Genomic DNA, 20,778 nt, shown 5'->3' on the forward strand with positions numbered 1-20,778 from the left:
AACCAATTACCTTTCCCAGCCCAACCATTTTCCCGCTTCCTTCCCGCGCCGGGTCGTTCTCAGGATAAATTTTTATGGCACTGAAACTTTCCTCGCCGATTTTCTCGATTAAAACGCTCCGTTAAACAATTTCGCCTTTATTGAAATACACCAATCGCCGAACTGGCGAGCGAGAAGAAGAAATGAAATTTCTAAAATACTTGCGAAACGTGACTGAGTAGAAATTCGGCATAATAGCCTCAAGATATGGCACTTTTGCATGTAATTTTACCCGTCGACATATAGAAACGCGTAACGAGTATATTTTTTATTCTTAAGATGAAACTGTAGGAATGTATAAGAGATAATAGAAAAGATACATTTGAATAGAAGATATATTTGAACAGCCTTAAATATCTCACTCGACGAGAGATAAGAAGTTCTCTCTAGTATATTTCACACTCTTTAAAATTCTACATTCTATCTTTATATACGCGCCATGAAACTAAAGAGATGCAAAAAATAGAGAAATTATCTTAGAAAAGTATATACACATAAAGTGTATATATTTCCGAACTTTTAATTTTTTTTCTAAAACTCTCTCGCATGTTATTTAAATCTTAGATTCCATTATTAAAAGCATATAATGATTAACTTTTAAATACATTTTTATATTCACACACATATATTTTTATTAAAAAAATGTGGAAGCATAAAATCTTATTTATCATATAGTTTTTGTTAAACTCAAGGTAGAAAATTTTGCAAAATTTTAATAGAGAATAAATTACATTTCTCGTAAATTTCTTTAAAAAAGCGTCATTTCCTCCTTTATAAAAAAATGCTTGTTACGTTAAATCCTTATTCTAAAGAAAAATTAGTGAAAAATAAGAGCATTTATATTAGATTAATTTTCTATATATATTATTTTCCCTCACAAAGTCATGTGATTATGCTCAAGCTGTAGGAAAAAAGAATTCGTTGTACTAAAATGAGTTTTCCTGTTTCCATTGTTGCCACCAAAATGCAGACAGATCCTGCGAGAGAGTTTTAACTTGAAGCAGTTACACCGGCGGAAGTAGCCGAAGAGGGTTGACTCGTTGCGTCAAGGGAAAAGGAAAAAAGCTACACCAGGATATAGAACGAGTAAAGAACGAAGGATAGATACCAGAAGTCGGTGAAAACTCGTAGAATCCTCCCGATGGGATACGTCGAATTGTACATGGGGTGTCTCGAATTCTCATTTTAGTCCATGAGTATGAAGGATAAATAATCTTGAAATAAGAATTTTTAAATTTATCTAAAACAAGAATTATTTTTTATATATAAATATTTATCTCATTAAATATTCATATCATTAATTATTAATTATTGCTATTGTGTTTATTATTTATTAACTATAAAAAACAGTTAATAAAAAGTATTGTACTTGAAATTAATTTCACATACTAAAGATCTTTATTTATTGATAAAAATAGATGAAATAGATTTTTTTTTTAAATAAGTAACGCAATAAATTGAAAATTTTCGGGTGAGAAAGCTGCTTTGGTCCTGTTTCCAATATCACTGTCCTTGATGCATTGGCGTTTCGAAATAGTGCTTGTTCCGATCGACTTCGTAAAAGAAAAGCGAATGCGTTTTGAACGTGTAACATCACCGAATATTTTTGATTTCTATTTTCAATCACGTTTCGAATCACGGTTATCAACTTGAACGCATTAATTCATGCAAAAAGATATATTCGGTTTTCGATCTATTATATTATGTCAAAAATCTGTCAAATTTTGAAGAAGAATGTAATGAAATTGAATTGAACTTGAATTGAACTTGAATTATTATTAGTTAAAGATTTATATGTAATTACTTAAGAATAAAATTTTCAAGAGAAAAACAAATGAACCGAAACTTTATTCGATTATTCAAAGAAGTATCGATTGGCTATGAACGATATCATTAAAAGCCTGACAAAAATGAAAACTTTTTCAATAAGTGCTACGCAAGTCCCATCGTCAAAGCTCGCCAGATAGACAGATTTTTGCCTAATCGTCGGTAGTGTGATCTCAGATGCACATCGAGTAGCAAGAACCGTCGAGAACGAATTCCATCAAGTTGAGGAAGTATATCGGCGACGAAGAGAGCCAGCTCGAGAAACTTTCGCGAAGTCTTCTCTTGTCTCTCGCTTTTTCCATTCGAACCTCGCAATTGTCGCGGGACTCATCCTATTCGTAAAGTTTCTCGGCCGCGAATTCACCGTCGCGCTGCAAAAGTATCAACGGGGATTAGTTAACGTTGCATCGCAACAATTCCGACCGCAACAAGTAGTTAACGCGACACGCTACGTCACAAAGTTAGGTGTGTACCTTGAAAAATATTTAGTTAAGATCCACTACTGAAGTTATATTATTGCCCGTTAAAGGACAGCTCCGTTTATTAAGATCTTCTGGATAAAGAAGATAGAAATGAACAAGTTAAGAACGCTTCGTTGATTTAATACTTCGTCGGGTCTTTATATAGAATTTCTCTTGGATTTTATTTTATCTGCAAAGATTCAAATGACAATGTTCCAAAATTAATCACGCTTTTATAATTTTACTCTTCAATGGTGCTATTGGTGGTCGTATTATTTTCATAAAAATATATGTGCAAAAATAATTACTATTCATAACTACAATTTTAGAGTTACATGAAACTGAAATTTTATCAGGAAATTTTAAGATATATTTTAAATTTTGCTGCTAAAAATGTTTGAAAAATCGAATTATTTAGTTTAATAATTTAACATTTGTTTATACAAAGTCACAAAAACTGACTATCTCTGAATGTTCGCATAAGACACGTTCATATCGTCAAAGATCTCGGGGAGATAGTGGGACTAGTCCAGCGAAATCTTTCGAACAAATCGAAGTTCGCGGGTGACGAGAGAAGCGACCCCGAAACTTTTGTCCCTCCCATAGATTTTATCCCCCCAAAATCTTTTATTCCTCGCCTCGCCTCGCAAAAACTCTCGCCACGGAGAACGTCAGGTGCAGGGACGACATCCTGGCTACAGCGTATGTGCGAGAGAAAGAGGAAAAGAAAGAAAAGAAGGACAGGGGAAGAGCGGCGACAAAGACGACGGAAGTTTCTTTAAGCGGCTAGTGGTCTGCGGAAAAAAGCTGTATTGTAAAATTGAAGAGATAAACAACGCGAGTGGTGCGCGCGGAAACTTTTCTGCGGGCGGTAAATCTGGAATTTAACCGCCAACAAGAGTAATTTTGCACAACAATAAATAAAAGTTAGCATCGGACATATCGGAGGAAGTAATCCGTTAGTTGATATATAAGTGTAAAAGATAATACACGCCAGCGATTATTTTGTAGGACGCTCTGTACAACATGATGGAATTGTCAAGTGTGCGTCCCCGTATTCTATTTATACGTCCCAATATTTTTCTATATATTTTACTCTCGCATGAGGATTATCTAAAATGTTTTATTGCTACGGCTTGAAAGCAAACCGATGTTTTTCATTATACAGTGCCGACCAATTTATTATCCTTTTATTTATTTTTCAATGTGACATAACGTTACACGCTTTATTTATTACGAGAGCAATGAATATTTCCTTGATTATTATAGTCATGCTTACATTTCTTACAATAAGTTTGATGTTTCAGGAAGCTTTTTCGGTGAATGAGAATTTGCTATTTTAAATTGGCGCTTTTCATAATTTTCTTTTCAAATTTTGATTAAGAATATAATTAATTTATATAAAAATAAATATTGTGTCTCTCTGACAAGCTCGGAATAATAAATTTTCTTTGCGTTCCTAAAGTAATTTCTCTCTTGCCATTCACGCGGAAATATTTCACTCCAGTACCGTGTGAAATGCGATTGTCGCGTAGGTGCACGAATTTGTAATGCACGGTTAACGTGCTACTGAGACGTGCTGCGTATCCATCGACATCGTCAGCCAGTTGCTCCCGCGGGACGAGCTCTCGCAAACCTCGGTAAACGTGCTTCCCCGGCATGGCTGCTTCCAAATACCTCTCTTCCCCTCGCGACAGTATCGTCATGTAGCAGGATAGCAGGCTTACCACCACCCGCCATGATATCATAGGTGGACGTAAAGGATAGATGGTAAAGGGTGGATACTCGAGACGTGTCAAAATTTTCCATCTTCCCCCCGTTTGCAACAAAAATCCCCGTCGTAAACCATTTCTACGGTAGCCCGGGGCGACTGCTCGACACTACTTCGCTACCTAGAAAAATGTCAATTTTCGAACGTGACAGTTTTCCGATTTACCGTTGGGGTGGGTCGACGCGTTAAACGGTTTCCGCGGGGCGGAAATCGAGTGCTCGCGCGACACCTCGTTCCGTCTCGCGGATGGACGAACCGGACCGTCTTGGTGTGAACTGTCGCGCGAGAGACAGTTGGTCTCTTCTTTGAAGATGAAAGATCGCGCCCATTTACGGTACAAGATAAGATCTCAATGTCGTTCTTTGCAATAAAGTAAGAGAGACAGACGGAGATAGCCAAATAGATAGTTTATTTAGTTCTAGTATTTTTTGGATTATTATATTTTGCAGAAAACAGTTGTGTAAGATAAGTATATGATAAAAATCCAAATAGAAAAGAGATTAAAATAGTTGAAAGAAAAATGGAGATATATGAAACAAAATTAAGGAAAAAATATCCAAATTTTTTAGAATAGTTATACAGATCAGGATACAATGTAAAAATAGATATATTAAGTAAGTAAATTTAAATTAAAAAAATATTTACTGTAAGAGAAAAATTAGATTAATTAAAATAAATTATACATTATTAATATAAATAAATATTTTATATATAAATATCGTATATATAAAAATTTCAATTTACAATAATTATTTTTGACTGAATATAGAAGAACATCAAATATAATTCATTCATTTTTATTCATTAATTTATTAAAACTTTAGATTGTATCTGGGAAACATAAAATATGAAAACATAAAACATGAAATATGTTATAATTATGTAATTCATTTCTTAGTATCCATGTTCCAACTTTACTTTTGCATCAATAATCAATTTTCAGATTATATTTCTATGTATATTTGATGCTATAACGTCGCATACGAAAAAGAAATATGGAACTTCAATCTATTAAATCTGTGTGTGTTAACTTCTTGAAATATTACTACCATTACAAGGTCTTTTTAATAAACTCTTTAAATGTGTTACTCGTAATGAAGCTTGTATAGCTAACGTTCTGTAAAAAGAAAAATATACGTGTGTGTGTGTGTGTGTGTGTGTGTATAAGGAAGCTGAAAAGCGCAGTTAAACGTCGAGTACCTCGAATGCACACGTTTACCTAGTTACATCACTGTCCTCTAATATCGTTCCCTGTAATTCCGACTCACGTACGTTGCAGTCCAAAGGAAATATGCGGGGATCTGAGTATTGCTATTAACGCATGCTGCTCTATTAAAAAAATAGAAACTTTAATTTATTTTTTTAATTATACTAAATGAAAAATGATGAATTTATAACAATTACAGTTATTAAAAGAACTGACACCAATATAATTATTTCATAAATTTATTGGCAGATATCTGGATTAAATTCGTAGTGCAAATAATAATGTAAAAAATAATATTTTTACTATCAAAAAGTCTTAATAAATGCCCGAGTTAAATCGCTGAATGAGTTTTCAATATACTAAAAAATTATTGTGAAATTTCTATATTTGTAATCGATAAACAGGATGTGTACATAATTGATCAATGCTATCTTGGTGTGTATCATATTCGATTATTTTCCTTGGCATGCGACATGATTTATTTCGCTCGTGCTTCGCGAATATATTTCTTATCGGATAAGTTTTCGTGATTCTTAAGCGACGAGCTCGGAATCACTTTTTCACACTTATTGCCTTATCGAACTTCGAATGTTCTTGGCTGAGGAATGCAAATCAGCGGAGCTTAACTTAGATGAACCCTGTCGTCCAAGGAAAAGAGGTATAGAGAGAGGGTGCTGAAGGGTAAAGGGGAGAGAAGAGACGCGAGACGGCGTCGAGATCGTGGGAAAGAGTCAAAAGTTTTGAATTACCAAGTGCAACGCCTCCTCTCCTTAGAATCCAAATGTCCTAGACGGATTAGTTTGACTTTCAATGGATTGGCAATCGGTGCAAATGCGACACGCCGTTAGAATACGGCGATGACGCGCGCACGTTACGATAATTGGATACAAAATATGGTCAGATGATATAGTTGCCATCTAATTGGATCAATTTTCTGATAAATTATAAACATCACTCATTAGAATAATTCGTTTAAGTGATGATTAATGCTCGAACAGCGCCGAAGCGCTTGTTGCGCATTCATTAAATTATTTCATCAATATATGTAAATGAGTGAAACTGTTAGTCATCAAGTATGTACAATTCAATTAGATATTTATTTCCTCTCTCTAACATCCATCATCAATTATTTTAATTAAAAATACGATGCAAATTTCGCCTTTTTAATAAATTTTTAATTTCGTCAAATTTAATATTTCTAAAGAAAGGCGAAAAGTATATTTTGTCAAAAACTGACATAATTTTAAATAAAAAATAGCGTTTCAAAGTCACGAGAAAGCTCGGTTATATCTCGCTTATATTATTATCGAGGAAGAAACAGGCAAGAAGCTGTGTACTCGCGACAAAGCAACCCTCGCTGACGTATATACCCATGTCTGTCCTACAGGATATCTCGATACGATTTTCCGTCGGGATACGAAGAGCCGGCTCGAAGAGGAGTTTGAAGGTTCCTCTCGGTTTTCCCGGCCCCGTCAGGCTACGTCCTGCATCACAATACTTCTCCAATTTCCTGAGCAAAAGTTACGGGACACGTTCCATCATGACGTCACGGGAACAAAGCTCTTTCTCTCTCCCTACCGCCTCGCTCGCTTCTCGCACCACGCAAACCCTCAAGATCGTTTCCCTTGTAGCTGGTTGCTCCTTTCGTCCTCCTTATACCCAGTAGGACATAAAAGAGGGTAGTGGGGATAAATAACCATTCCGGGTAAACTAAGTTTGCGCGCGCCGCATCGAGGAGAGGAGGACTTAAAGATCGCAACCGCCGACAGCGACTTTCGTTCGATCGAACGCGTTCGATCGTTAACCGTAGACGCGATTCGTCTTGCTTTCATTGCATCTGCCAAGTTCCCGCCCAAGTGACGGGCTCGGATATGCAAAAATAATGGGCAGGCCCGCGGACGGCTCATTATGCTTTCGTCACGGCGCAAGAACTTGTCGCGTTATCGAAAGGAGGGAAAAACTTTGCGTGGCTGTGTGTGCTCATCGCGAGATAAGAAAAAAATGCTCGTGCTTGAGAGAAGTTCAAGGAGTCAATCTGTCAATTTGATAATTTATTAACCGTGCGAAGAAAAGATTTTAATCTTACAGATGGAATTTTAGTCAAAAGTGTTATTAGAAAAATAGGATAGATAAAAATAAACGATCATTTCTCGGCGATTCTTCTTTTTCTAAGTAAATATATTTAATCGTAGGTAAATATATTTAATTAATTTTTTTTAAATAAATATATTTATTAGAATTTATTGTAATTTTATACAAATTTATTATTATAAATATTTACTTATTATAATTTATTATAATTTTATACAAATTTATGATAATCTAAAAAATAACGTTCTTTTATGTATGTTTTAATTTAACTTAACAATATCGAGTATCTCGCAGTAGAAAACAATTTCATAAAAAATTCTAAGAATTATTACGACAGCGATTGCAGAATATTTAGCTTTTCTGAACGGTAGCCAATTTAATCGCGACTTCTTCGTGAATACTACCGAGTTCCTTAACAACGATCCACTTATATGCAGCGAATCGTAGCAAAAGTACAATCAGCCCGATGGCTAATGCGCTCTCATGGCCGATGGGCGGTAATTTCGTGTCGTCTAAATGGAATTTGCAATTATCCATCCCCGACAAGATCCTGGACCTACTATCAAGTTTCTCGATACCATCCCCGGATCGAGACCAGCCCTTTGGTTTACTCGAGGTCCAACTTAGGAAAATCGCTCGTGTAAGATGCTTGTGGTTACGCCGTTGATAAAGGAATGGACGAGCTAGAAATAGAAAGGCATGCGGTCGAGGAATGTTATTGAAAGATGTATTCCTCAAAGCAGTATTGTTGTGCAATTAAATTACATATATATCGATATCGCAAAATTTATATAATTGCTAATAAAATTCGCCATCTTTTTCTAACATATCCACGGTATATTTAAATTTAAATATTTTATATTTAAATTTTCACGTAATATAATATTTTGTCGTGCCCCTGGTATGATAATTGTCTTCTTTACATACTGAAACTCGTGAGAAATTCTTTTTCGTTTAAAAAAAAAATTAAGACCACAAGATAGCGTCGCTTAATGAAGCCACGTGGCGTCGCGTGGCAAATGTAGCGCGCACGCATTAGCGAGCTGGAAATTTATTAATATTAGAATCCGACCTGTATACAAGAGAGGGGTACGCGTATACAGTTTCGCAATAAGGGCAAGATCTCTCGTGAGACCGAGAAGGGAAGAGAAAGCAACGGGAGAGAATGAGACGGGGAGAGGGAGAGAGAGAACGCCGGCGACTATGAGAGGAAGGCTAACTGCCGGGCGTGGACTATGCGCGCCACGTGTAATTAGCAATGTTCCGGGGTGTAGGGACTCGACTTTAATGGAGCGCGTCGCATTAACTCCGGCATTTGCACGTCAGGCACGAAGATCGAGTGGAAGCCCGCGCGCGCGCGAATATGCCTCCTTCTTCGACCGGCACAAATGCAAGGATCCGAGGGATTCCTTGCCATCGTGCGAGAAATCACCCGTCGATAATTGTCGTCGATCAACGGAAGATTCATTCTTAAGAGAAGATACCGAAAGAAGGACTGTGAGGATTGTGCTCTCGATCATTAACGCAAAAATATTGTTTGTCATTGTTAAATTCGATATGTGCATAGTCAAGCTACATCTAAATTTATATTGAAAATTGTATATATCGTATCTCTCGATACGTTGCATATGATATACCAGTTTTCGGGAACATGAATATTCGATTATATTTCACGAAAAAAAAGATGAAGAGCACACATCAAAAAAAGGTGAAGAGCACACATCAAAAATTCATATCCGAATTTGAAGAAAAAAAAAACGTTCAATTTATATCTAGGGCTACAGGTAAAGGTCTAATAATAACTTGGAGAGAAAAATTGAGATCGGAAACTGTGCGCACGGTTTATATAGCGCAGCGCTGCAGAATCACGCCCGGTGCAAGAAAGTCGACTTATATCATCTGGTCTGGAAAGAGGCCGAGAAAGAGAGGGGTTTGAAGCATTCAATTTGCGCAGGTGTGTTGTTTCTCGCTACACTTTCTCAATATTCGAGGGGTGCGCAGCGCTGCCATTTCCCCGTAGCAATAAACTCAGTTTTATTATTGATAGTCCGGCATTCGAAGTACCGTTCTCCTTTTTCCAGGAAACGGTCCTGGTCGCCTACACAACGAGCGATCTGAGCGCGATGACTCGCTCGCGCATAAGACACTGATACGCGTCCGAGACCTACATACATCCATGTACCAGATGCTTGCCGTCTTTTTATTTCTCTCTATGTCTGTGAATTATTGGCAAGCTACGTTATTATTCCTTTGCCATGTATTACTAGTTTAAATTCCAAGCAGTAATGTTTCGCTTGTTTACTTGTCATAAAACTCACAAATTCAAGGCAAATGCTACGCGGAAATGAAAGAGATAAAATTGCGGGGTAATCGAATATAAATGTGCGTTTCGTCAAATCAAACTTTTATCAAATCCGAAGACAATCGTGATCTCATTTTTCTACAGCCGCCGACATTCTCAGGACGGTTAACAAAGGACGAAACAAAACACGAAACGCAATTCTTATAAAGGCAATTAAAAAATATTACGCGAGACCCTCGCCTGGAGCTCGCATTACCTCGCGATTCTCCAACCGGTTCTGCGCAAAATAAATATGCTAATTTCAGTCGTAAAATTTCCGACGGCGAAATTCCGCTAAATTCATTTGCAGACTTTTCCGCAAAGTGTACGTTATTGTACTTCCTCCCTTGGAAGCAGAGAGCTGTGTGTCGCGAAGTGCAATATATTAGAGTCCTTTTGCACAAAGAGCGAATTATGTTCATGCTTATACGTTTCGAAGACGCACCAGACTGATTCTAATCATCGTCCCGAATTATTCATCATTTAATAAGAACATTTCGATTTATAATTGGAGCACTGTATTGTATTATTCAGTGTGAGAATTTGATAATTTGATATTTGCTAGAAGATCTTAAACGCTTTGTTGTTGAAAATTATTATTAAAAAAACAGAATAAACAAAATTTGACTCTTAAATAAATTTTGATGAATATACATTTAAATTTATATTTAAGAGAATATAATATATTATATAAATATATATGTAATATTAAGATTTTTTATAATTCGATGTGTACTTTGAGCAAAACCTGACGGAGGTTTAAGCATTTCCTTTTGCGGATCGCTAAATAGATATAAGGAATATTTTACCGTTCAGCAAAGCTTCCTTAAACTATTCTGCATTCAACACGATGCAATCGTGCGTCTCGCTTACCGTAAATATGCGTGGAAATTGTAGGAAGCGATTAAGTAGCATTCGAGAGACCGAGTTAGCTAACTTCATTAGCATTCAAGGGATATGCTTTGTGGCGTCTTCTAATTTAATAGCGCAGTTTGGCTAGAAGCCACGACCTTTCGACTGCCGCGCTAGTTATGATAATAGCATGAAAAGGAATTTCAATGCGCACACGTGTCGTATGTACGATTGGTATTTGGTATCGATAACCAGGTGCGACATATCGACGATTTGTGTTAGCACAGGTGGTGCAATATAATACAATAAACCATATAATTTACACACATAATCGTACATTAAAATAACAATTATAATATATATATATATATATATATATATATTATATATATAATATATATTATAATAATAATTATACAGGGTGTCCCAGTTATCTTCCGTCATCTTTCAAAGACAGATTCTTGGGATCATTTGAAGAAAATTTTTCCTCAGTAAAAATGTCAATGAAGGCCATCATTTTTTGCACGTTTCCGATTTTTGTCATCATATATCTTTGCAATTAAGTCTTAAATTAAAACTCAGCTAAAGTAAACTCTATTTAAAATTAATCGAAGAATGTGGTTTTGTTAATATTTTATTTTTACAAAGCTTAGTTTACGAAAAACCTCTTATTTCCAATCACTTATAATTCGAAAATTATTAGTGCCTCGACATTTTCGTTGAGGAAAAATCGTCTTCAGATGATCCCAGGAATCTGTCTTTGAAAGATGACGGAAGATAACTAAGACACTCTGTATATATACAATATATATATATATATATATATATATATATATATATATTCACATTGATTCTTTGTATTATTAGATTAATTTTCCTAAAAAATTTATATACATAATATGCACAAGTAACGATATACGATATTCATTTGATAATACTTTTGATAAATGAATTAAAAGAGATAAGTTAATTGGAAAAAACTGCCGCATTAGCCGGCCTTTTTAAAAATATCATTATCACTGTATTCAAATACTGTGTATTTTAAATTACTTGCGGTTTTGTCTTAAGAAGTTAACACATTTTCCTCCGGGCACCTCGTTTCTAGTCGCATCTCCAGGGAGATAAGTCCGGGGAAAAAAAGTCACGTTCATGCGGTTTATCCGATTTTCCGCTTTAAACCATCGACTCGCCTTCGCCGATTTCTCGAGAAAAGAAAGCGCGGGAGGCAAAAAAATCTTGTCTCCGTCAACCGCGCACTACACCATTTTCAAAGCGATGGTGGCTCGTCGTAAACGCCTCCGATCGCTTCGACGCGATCGGCGCGAAGGCTCGCCGGGCTCGGCAGATATTTTAATGGAAGTTGGAGAGAACTCGACTTAAGATATTTCGTTCGAGCGGGGCGAGACCGTTGAAGTGTTCATAATGAGATGTTAATGGAGTAGCCGAGGAAAAAAGGTCTGTCACTCGTCACGTCACGATATCGACAGGTCTCTTTCCCCGATCGGGATCCCTTCGGACTTTCTCCGTCGTCTCTCTTCTTCTCGGTGTTTCTCGGAGTTTGATTTCTTCCTTCTAGAACCGAGGAACACCTTCTCGCGTGTTCTTGGATCGAAAAAAAGCGAGAAGCGTATAATCCATTTTGTCCTTACCGCAGACTTCGCTTAAAAACCCTTTCTGGTTAATTGACAAGTAATCTTGCATCGAAGACGAAATCCTGCCGGCGAACTTGCTTGGGAGGGGAGGGAAAAAAGAAGGAGCCAATATTTTTTATCCTAATGAGGATAGATGGTAGTCGCTAAAAGTACGAAGTCTCCCGTCATTTTTTAGCAATTATCGGCTCTGTTCGTCCCTTCGGCTATACCGCGAGACGTTTTATATCCAACGATAATGATCTATGATAAGGCGACACGGAGTAGAGCGAGCAAGTTGGTGTTCATTAATTCCGCGATTAAGCCTTTCGGAGCGAGATTATTCTCTGCATTTGAAAGAAGTAATCTATCAAGTTTATTTTAGCCAGACTTTAGGGACAATTGGCAAGGGGTATTTATATTTCAAACGTATATGACTTAAGGAAATTTAAAATTGAGATTTATTAATCAGATTATAACACCAGTCTGCGAGCGGTACCCAAATAAATCGGAATATAAATTTTATATAGCGTCAGAATAGATATAAATTATCATATTGCACTAACCAATTTAGTGTATTAGTTTCAAATGAATTCAAGGGGAAATCTCGATCCGATAATAGAAGCATTTTGTAAATAATGCTGTGAATGAAAAATAAAACGAAGACGTCGCCGTACGTAAATATAATCGAGGTCAAGATATCGATTTGCAAGATATTATTATAAGTTTCTTGTTGGAATAAAGTTCGGAACAAATTCGTTGAATTTGTACGATGGCAGCATCACCGAGACGGACGTGAGAAATAACACAGATGGAACACGGGGAAATATTTGATGCGATACAAGTTCGGTAGTTGCAAGTATCTTCAGCGAATATTTGATAACCCCAGGGACGCGCTGTCTAACTTATAACCAGGAAATAACACCGGCGAGGGAGGCGGCAAGTGCCGGTATCACTTTGGATTTTGGCCAACTTTCTGTTTAATATAAATGTCCTCGTCAATCTTGCGCGAAGGCCGATTGCGCGTAAACAGGAATTAAAGTCAATATAATTACGACGACCCTATATTTCTATGAATAGATATCGTAGCGGAAAAACGTAAAATAAACTTGAAAATCTATTTTTAACGTATTGACGTATAGAGCATTTACTCTCTTTTTATCATGTTACGTTGAAATTCAAGAGTAATTAAAAAATAAGTGATATGTATACAATGCAAACGGTAAAAGAAATATTGAACGATGCCAATCAAATAAATACAGCGTATTTTATTGAATATAATGTAAAGACTTGACGAGATGCCACGAACGGATGTTATCGATATTAATTAAAGTAGATACGGATTTTGCGCCAAAAAATGTTAAAAGAAGTCACCGTATTTATCTTTGAATGCAGATCGATTCGTGGTAACATAATTATATAGTTTATAAATTCCATTCATAATAATTTGATAATGAAAGTATTTTCGTGTCTCAAATCTTATGTTGTTTAATTATATCTTATTAAAATCGATAATCAGATAAAGACTCATTCTCGCCAGATGAAAACTAAAATAAACGGATGGTTAATGACACATTCAGTCTATTCGGTATATATATCTTGGCACTTTGATGTCTCGAGACTCGGACTTGACGTGACTCTAACAATATCGTCTGTTAAAGCGAGATTCTAGACTCTTATTCCCGCGATGTCGTCGAATAGTTCTCAGTTTAACACGCGTCGACGACAACGATACGAGGAAAACGGCTCGTCGATTCGGCGCGAAGTCGTTTCATCTTGACAAACTCGTAAAAGCGAGGCCGAGGGCCGTAAACTCGTTTCGGAGAAGGTCGGCAGAGTCGCTGAATATTCACGAATTCGTCGATTTATCTATCTACCAGGGTACACCAGGGTGGCTCGTATGTGCGCGCGTGTCTTACATATTCCGTATCTAGGTAACCCCTTTATCGATGCTTTTCTCGCGAACGGAATCGAACTTGATCAAAGTAACACTTGGGAGTCGTCTGAGAGAAATAATGTATCAAATTTAATTATTTTCTCATTCAATATTCTAGCATCTTTCTGCCGATTCCCGATTTTTCTCAGAGCTCGATTAATGTTTTACCGTAAATATGCAACACTAAAGGGATACTAATTTGAATAACATACATATAATGAATATTAATATGCAATAAATGAAAAAAGGCGTTTTTCCAAGTAATTATTATAAAAAGAAATATTAAAGTTCTGCGTCTAAAAAATTGCTTTGTTTTGATAAAATTGGAAATCAATATTCTGAAATTTAATCATTTTTAAAATAATTTATTTAATTATTTTGTTGAATAAATAATTAAAAATTTTTAATTTGAAAGCCAAGAGATGCATAACGTATGCATTAAAAAGCCGCTTTTAAATTAAAGATAAAATTTTTTTCATTTATTAGAGAGATGAAAATTCTTCCTTGGCACAAAAACTTTGAAGGAAAACACCTTGTTTTTAGAAAAGTAACTAATTATCTCAACATCCAATGCTGAAATAAAGATATTAAATAATATTACAAGATTTTCTTGAAGCATTTTATACAGATAAGAAAATTATATTTAACACGTAGTATAATTTATAATTAGAATTTCTCGCAAGTAGCGATCTGCATATATCAGGACGCTCGTCATTCATGCGCATCAAGATGGTGCGTCCGACATTTATTCAAGGAACTGTTTTTCATCCTCTCTCGGACTCCAAGCCTATCTATCTCACATTCATTATCACACTCCCGGGGCCCGCCAATTAATCACGAAAAGGAAATAAGATTTACCAACAGTCGTAGCTGAAAAATAATTATCTCGGCCGCATTATCTCTCACGCCACCCTTATCACAAACCGCCCATTGCCTTTCCTGTAATCTATGCACGTAACATCCCTGCGTACGCGCCGTTTATCGGCACGATATCCTCTCTTTTAACCCGTCCTAATACACGTTTTACATTTACAATTACAAAAAGACAGGATTTGTAGACAGCAAAGTTGATAGAATCGCTTTATCGGTTGCAAGATAACACTATATTTAATTATACATCTAATTCTTGAGATTTACTTTATTCTTCGGGAATTTTTTTCGCGAGACGGCGAATATATACGTGAATTTATTTGTCGTCGAACAGCAAGACTGGCAAAAGCAGATATCGCATGTTTCTCCATCGACTGTCCACGGAAGCGGCAACAGTTTGGATTATCATTCTGTTTTGCTGGTCGCAAACGAGATAGGCAGGTTACAGGCCGTCGAGAGATAACGCGCGAATGCAAATTAACGTTAATCCCATTGGACAGTTTTTGCACTTATGCAAGAGAACCGAGTAACTCGTTGCTCTGCGGTCGCCCTTGTCGACATTGGTATGGATTCACGTCGTCAATAACGAACCGCGGCATCGCTCTAGCTTCGTGTTTCGCATTTTACCTCGCCGTCTCGTCTCGATATGTCGACGGCGAAGAGCCGCGGTCCTTTCTCCGTGTTCTATTTGCTTTAAACTTGCGAGCATCGATAATCGAATTGCACGTTCGTTCATTGTATTAACGTATTATTCTTCGCGCGCTGATGAAACGGAAACAAACGGACGACGGACGGGGCGGCACTCGGATGTTTTAGTTCGATTAATGCGCGGCGTTAACCGAGCGATGATCGACGAAAGTAGACGGGTGTAAAACACGCGGGAAGATATTTATATGCGAGATATTCATATGCGGAGTAGCGTGATCAATAATATTTGCAATAATATTTAAAAAATCGAAGGTTCTACGTATTTTTTATTCCACAACAGGCGTATCTTGCGATTTTTTTTTATACTGAATTGATGTTTTTTCATTGAAAAGTTGAAGCAAATTATACCACGTAAAATATCATCTCATTCTATAAAGATTTTAAAATTATATTTTAATCGTATTCAACTCTTTCATATATATATGTGTGTGTATTTCCAAATTGAGATCTCACGTTGCTTATAGCATTTATTTAATTGTAATTTTAATTATTTAGTTATTAATATATTATCACAGGACGATCGACACAATAACCTACTCTGATTATTCCACGGTGATCGAAGACCGGATATTCGAGCGGAACTGAATGATATTATATGGCGGTTTATCGTCGTTTAACGATCGTGTGTATAATGAACGGAAGTAAATTGTGAATCGCGAGCCGTACTGTACGTATTAAGCGGAACTTATGTGGTATTTATAAAATCGACCACTTTACAAGCTCCGTAACATCGCTATTATCCGTGATGCGCATGAGTCATAAAATAATAGACGGCAGACACGCGTGATTAATTTCTCCCACGACGACAGAAAGCGTCTAAAGCGGAAATGCATTTAGAAGCAATTTATCGCCGAATATATACGTGACACGTACTTACATAAACGTGACAAACGTGCTATTTGCATTCCACCCGCATTCGTTCCCGTAAATTCTGTTGGCGCCCGTGATAATTTATAAATCCGCAGAAATAACTTATTTTAACTGACAGCGCGCTCATCAAAATTGTAACAGCGATGTAATTAAATTTATTACGACATTTATTACTTTGTAAATGTAGGTTTATATAAATAGTACCACAATTAAAAAAATATAATTTCCGAAAATACCGAGGGATATTATCTAAACTTCATTTAACATAAAAATATATTTTTAAAGAGAAGGAAACTCCTCTATGCATTGGTGGTTTTTACAAGGATAATTGTATGTTGATTCATACGTTATAAAATTAGGTCAATTAAAATAAATTACGAATTATTGGCTCAATATATATTCTTTTCAATAACATGTGAATTCTAAAAGAAATAAGCCTGTTAATAAATAAACGTTGGAATAAATATTTTGATTGCGCCAATTGCAATCGAAATAATATGAATATTTATTTTGTGGAGCAAAGAAACGCGCTGATGCAATTATATTGATAATTAATCGCGCAGTGACCGTAAACGCGGCATCCCAAATGTCAAAGTAATTTCTTATTCAGAGGGCAGCGCGAAATTAACGGCGGTCTGCTCTTAGCAAAGTTAGTCGAGATACGATCGATGAATGTCACCAAGCGAAACGATACGCTCGACCGGAGAACGCGAACACGACGCGACGACATTGGTGATAGATCTCGAGATGCAAAGCTGCAACATGCCAACGAGACCGAAAGTTCGCTCGCTGGAAACGAACGATAAAGCGGCGAGCAACAACGACGGAGCCGATGCTGCCCGATCGGGTAAATGATCGAACTAACGCTATTGTTTCAGATATGCTATGCGTCAGGGCACCGGAAACGGAGGTCCGCGCAGAAGATGACGGGGTTAAGTAGATAAGGGAAACGGAGCCTGGTTGCCATCGACGGCGGACGATTTCCTCGGCTCCTCTCTTTCTCATCGCCGCGCACAATGCTCTACCATCGCGCCCTTGTCGTTCTCTTCGCTGTCAACGTGCCAATCGGTGAGTAACTTCAACTTTTTCCCGAGGAGGAACTTGCCTCTCAAAATGATTCGATGGAATTTTCGAGAAAACTGACGCGAGTGAAATGTAGAATTTCCCGAGAAACGCGCGAGACACGCTATTCACATTTTCAACTACGTATTGTGCATATGAAACTCGTAAAAGAAGTAAATAATGTTCAATATATCTGATGGGTATTTTATAGGTATTACCTGGCAAACTTGGTTAACTTTCAAGTGTTTAGTAAAATTTCCAACAGTATTTTTAAAAAAATTTTCAATTTAAACACGTTATTTCCAGTAATTTAAATTATTTGTTATAGTATTGAAGTGTGTAAAAATAATTTACGTGAGAAAATATTATTCCGCGTCTATCGAAAAAACTTGTCAAAATACATTTATTACCGAGCAATCAGCATATGACCAAGGAAATCGAGATGCACATGCACAATTTGTACAGCAACCATTTGTCACATATATCATTCCTGGTCCATTACATCGAGCTACGCTTATTGCGATTGACGCGAGAGTCAATACATTGTGAAAGGTGTCCAATACGAAATCTGTTGTGCCCGACAACGAGCAATAACGCAGATGCAACGGGGGCACAATGCCAACGGTGTGTTATATCCGCAGTCCGGAAAATAAATAAAGTGTGGCTCGAGTATACCACTTTGCTCCGGAAAGCGCGACGCTATCCACCGTCGAGCTGTCAGATTCTTGCCGGAATGTTTATCCAATAGCAGTAAATAAAGAAGAAGCGTTTTTTGCAAATATTTCATCTGGTACTACGTTACGAGATTTATTGCATCGAGATATTCTATCTTAGTGTATAATATCTAAAATACGAATTGTCAAACATTTATCAAATTCCATTAATGATTTTCTTCTTTTCTACGTAATTGAATTTTTTTTAAACGAATAATAAAAAATTAAATTGACACTGTTTTATGTCATGCATAATAAACAGCGAGACGAACTAGATTATCGGATTTAATAAGCTGAAGCGATTAAATTTTAAATAACTTAAATATATTATCGCTCTTAAAGTACTAATAATTAAGTAGAAAATAAAATCATGTTTTTATCAACGGTTTACATGCTTATAATAATTAAATATAATGTAATAATTTTTATCTAATTGTTTTTGATCTTGAATAAGTGATATCCTGAATATTGCTATTTCTGCTAAAGAATCGTGATAAAAGCTTAATAGCTTGTATACCATTGTGTAATTACTTTTTCCTTTTTCTGTGATTGATGTACCGATTAACTGTTCGAACAATCGCTTAATGCTATAAATTCGATTTAACCTCAGCCGTACTCGATCTTGACATAATTCCACCAATAGAGAGTAGAAATGTACTATACCGCACATAACTATTAATTTTCTATCGACTATCGGCGATCGATACTAAATTGAAATTTGCTCGCATTAAAATAATTCCAAAAAATTTCGGAAAGAGCAATTATATATAATTATACATTATATATAATTATTTTTATATATAATTATTATATATAATTATTTTTATATATAATTATTTTTTAAGCAAATAAATATGCAATGCTCTTTAATGTCAAATTAATTTTTATGTTTATCTCATAATGATATTATACAGATTAATGGAATTCTCTCTCTATTTAAAAATAAGGCAATTGTTAAAAAAGGACGACAGTATATTTATATTAAGCAATACAAAAATAACGATTAATTATCGTTTTTCGGATTTACTGAATTTATTTATCTTCCACCTTTGATGTATTTCGCATAAAGGAGCTAAAAGCGATCTGTAAATCATTCAAAAGCGCGAATTCCGGCAAAGCGCGCGCGTAGATACGAAATATTCAAGTCCGAGTTTATTCGAAATTAACATGAGTTAGTCGCGAAATAATGAACGAATGTTCGTCGCAAAGTCCGAATCGCGCGAACGGCAACATCTGGTGCCGAAAGAGAGAATATCGTGATACTAAATATACGTATATTATACGAACTCGCGCGGTATATCTCGAATATGCTACCGGCACCCAAAGTGCGTCAGGAACGCCGGCGGGCCTGGTCCCTGTCTCTGATGTTTATTGGTACTAGGAGCATCCACCACACGTACTAAAATTAATGATAGCTTGTTTAGATTACAGTCCGCGGACGGTAGTTAGCCCCTCTGGTAATCTACTATTGCCATCTAACTACATCACTTAGTCCTTACACGACTAGGTCATAAGATAAACCATAAGAATAGAGCGATAATTCTATCATTAAGAAAATAAAGTTTCCATGTGAGGACACATTTTAAATCATTACAGACATTGGTGTGTGTATATTAAAAATTACATATAATTAAACTTAATAAAAGAAAGAATAAGAGTTGTAAAAGATATTGGAGTAAGTAGTTCAAACGCGAATATAATCAGACACTAAATATTTAAATATTTTATAATTATTTCTGACGCTAGAGATTTAAAGTAGATTTCGACAGATTATTTTTCGCACGCGCTAATATTGATATTGATCACCGCTGCAGATATTAAGCATTTAACGACAGCATAAAAAGAATCGAGTGGCTAGACTCACGTCGATCCGGAGATAGGGTTGCGCAATTTGCAATCGACGGGATATACGTCCTATAATCCGTCCTGTGCAACGCCGACGACGTCCGATGCAGATGCAGCGGAGGATCGGTGCCAAATACGTTATACGGGCCACGGGAAATGGGCACGTAGATCCCAGATATGGCGGGTCCTCCAGCATGGATCGCCCCGGTCTGGTCAACTTCTGGCTCTGATGTTTATTCGGCGCGAGTGGAAGCGTCGACTGCGCTTGTCGTTCGAATTAATTTACCGCTTGCGAGCCTCCGGTCTCTTCACACAGATATAGATAGAGATAGAGATACGAAGACAGAGAGAGAGAGAGAGAGAGAGAGAGAGAGAGGGAGGGGGAGAGAAGGAAAATGAGAGACAGGTGGAGAGTCTCGACGGTGTTGTTCGATTTTATTTCGTTAAGAATAGCACGAATGTATGCACGATTTCGTATTATTTCAATTTTAATTAGAATTTTATTTAAATTAACAATTTTTTAAACGGTGTTACATTGTTTTATTTTAGTTCAAATT

The 20,778-nt window shown here is 36.3% G+C and overlaps 1 protein-coding gene across 4 annotated transcripts in view; it reads left to right on the forward strand.

Moving 5' to 3' along the window:
* The window catches only part of LOC105257368 (lachesin), a 156,699-nt gene that overhangs the window by 52,317 nt on the left and 83,604 nt on the right, over positions 1 to 20,778 (forward strand). For all 4 annotated transcript variants that reach the window (XR_002192830.2, XM_011267942.3, XM_011267940.3 and 1 more), the window contains exon 2: positions 17,480 to 17,669. Coding sequence is in view for 3 of the 4 variants with exons in the window: in XM_011267942.3 (XP_011266244.2) it covers positions 17,618 to 17,669 (52 nt within the window). In the remaining variant the exon portion in view is untranslated. The remainder of the gene's footprint in view (positions 1 to 17,479; positions 17,670 to 20,778) is intronic.

Source organism: Camponotus floridanus, unplaced genomic scaffold (assembly GCF_003227725.1).
Source record: "Camponotus floridanus strain SB8 unplaced genomic scaffold, Cflo_v7.5 scaffold54, whole genome shotgun sequence".
In the NCBI taxonomy this organism is placed as follows: domain Eukaryota; kingdom Metazoa; phylum Arthropoda; class Insecta; order Hymenoptera; family Formicidae; genus Camponotus; species Camponotus floridanus.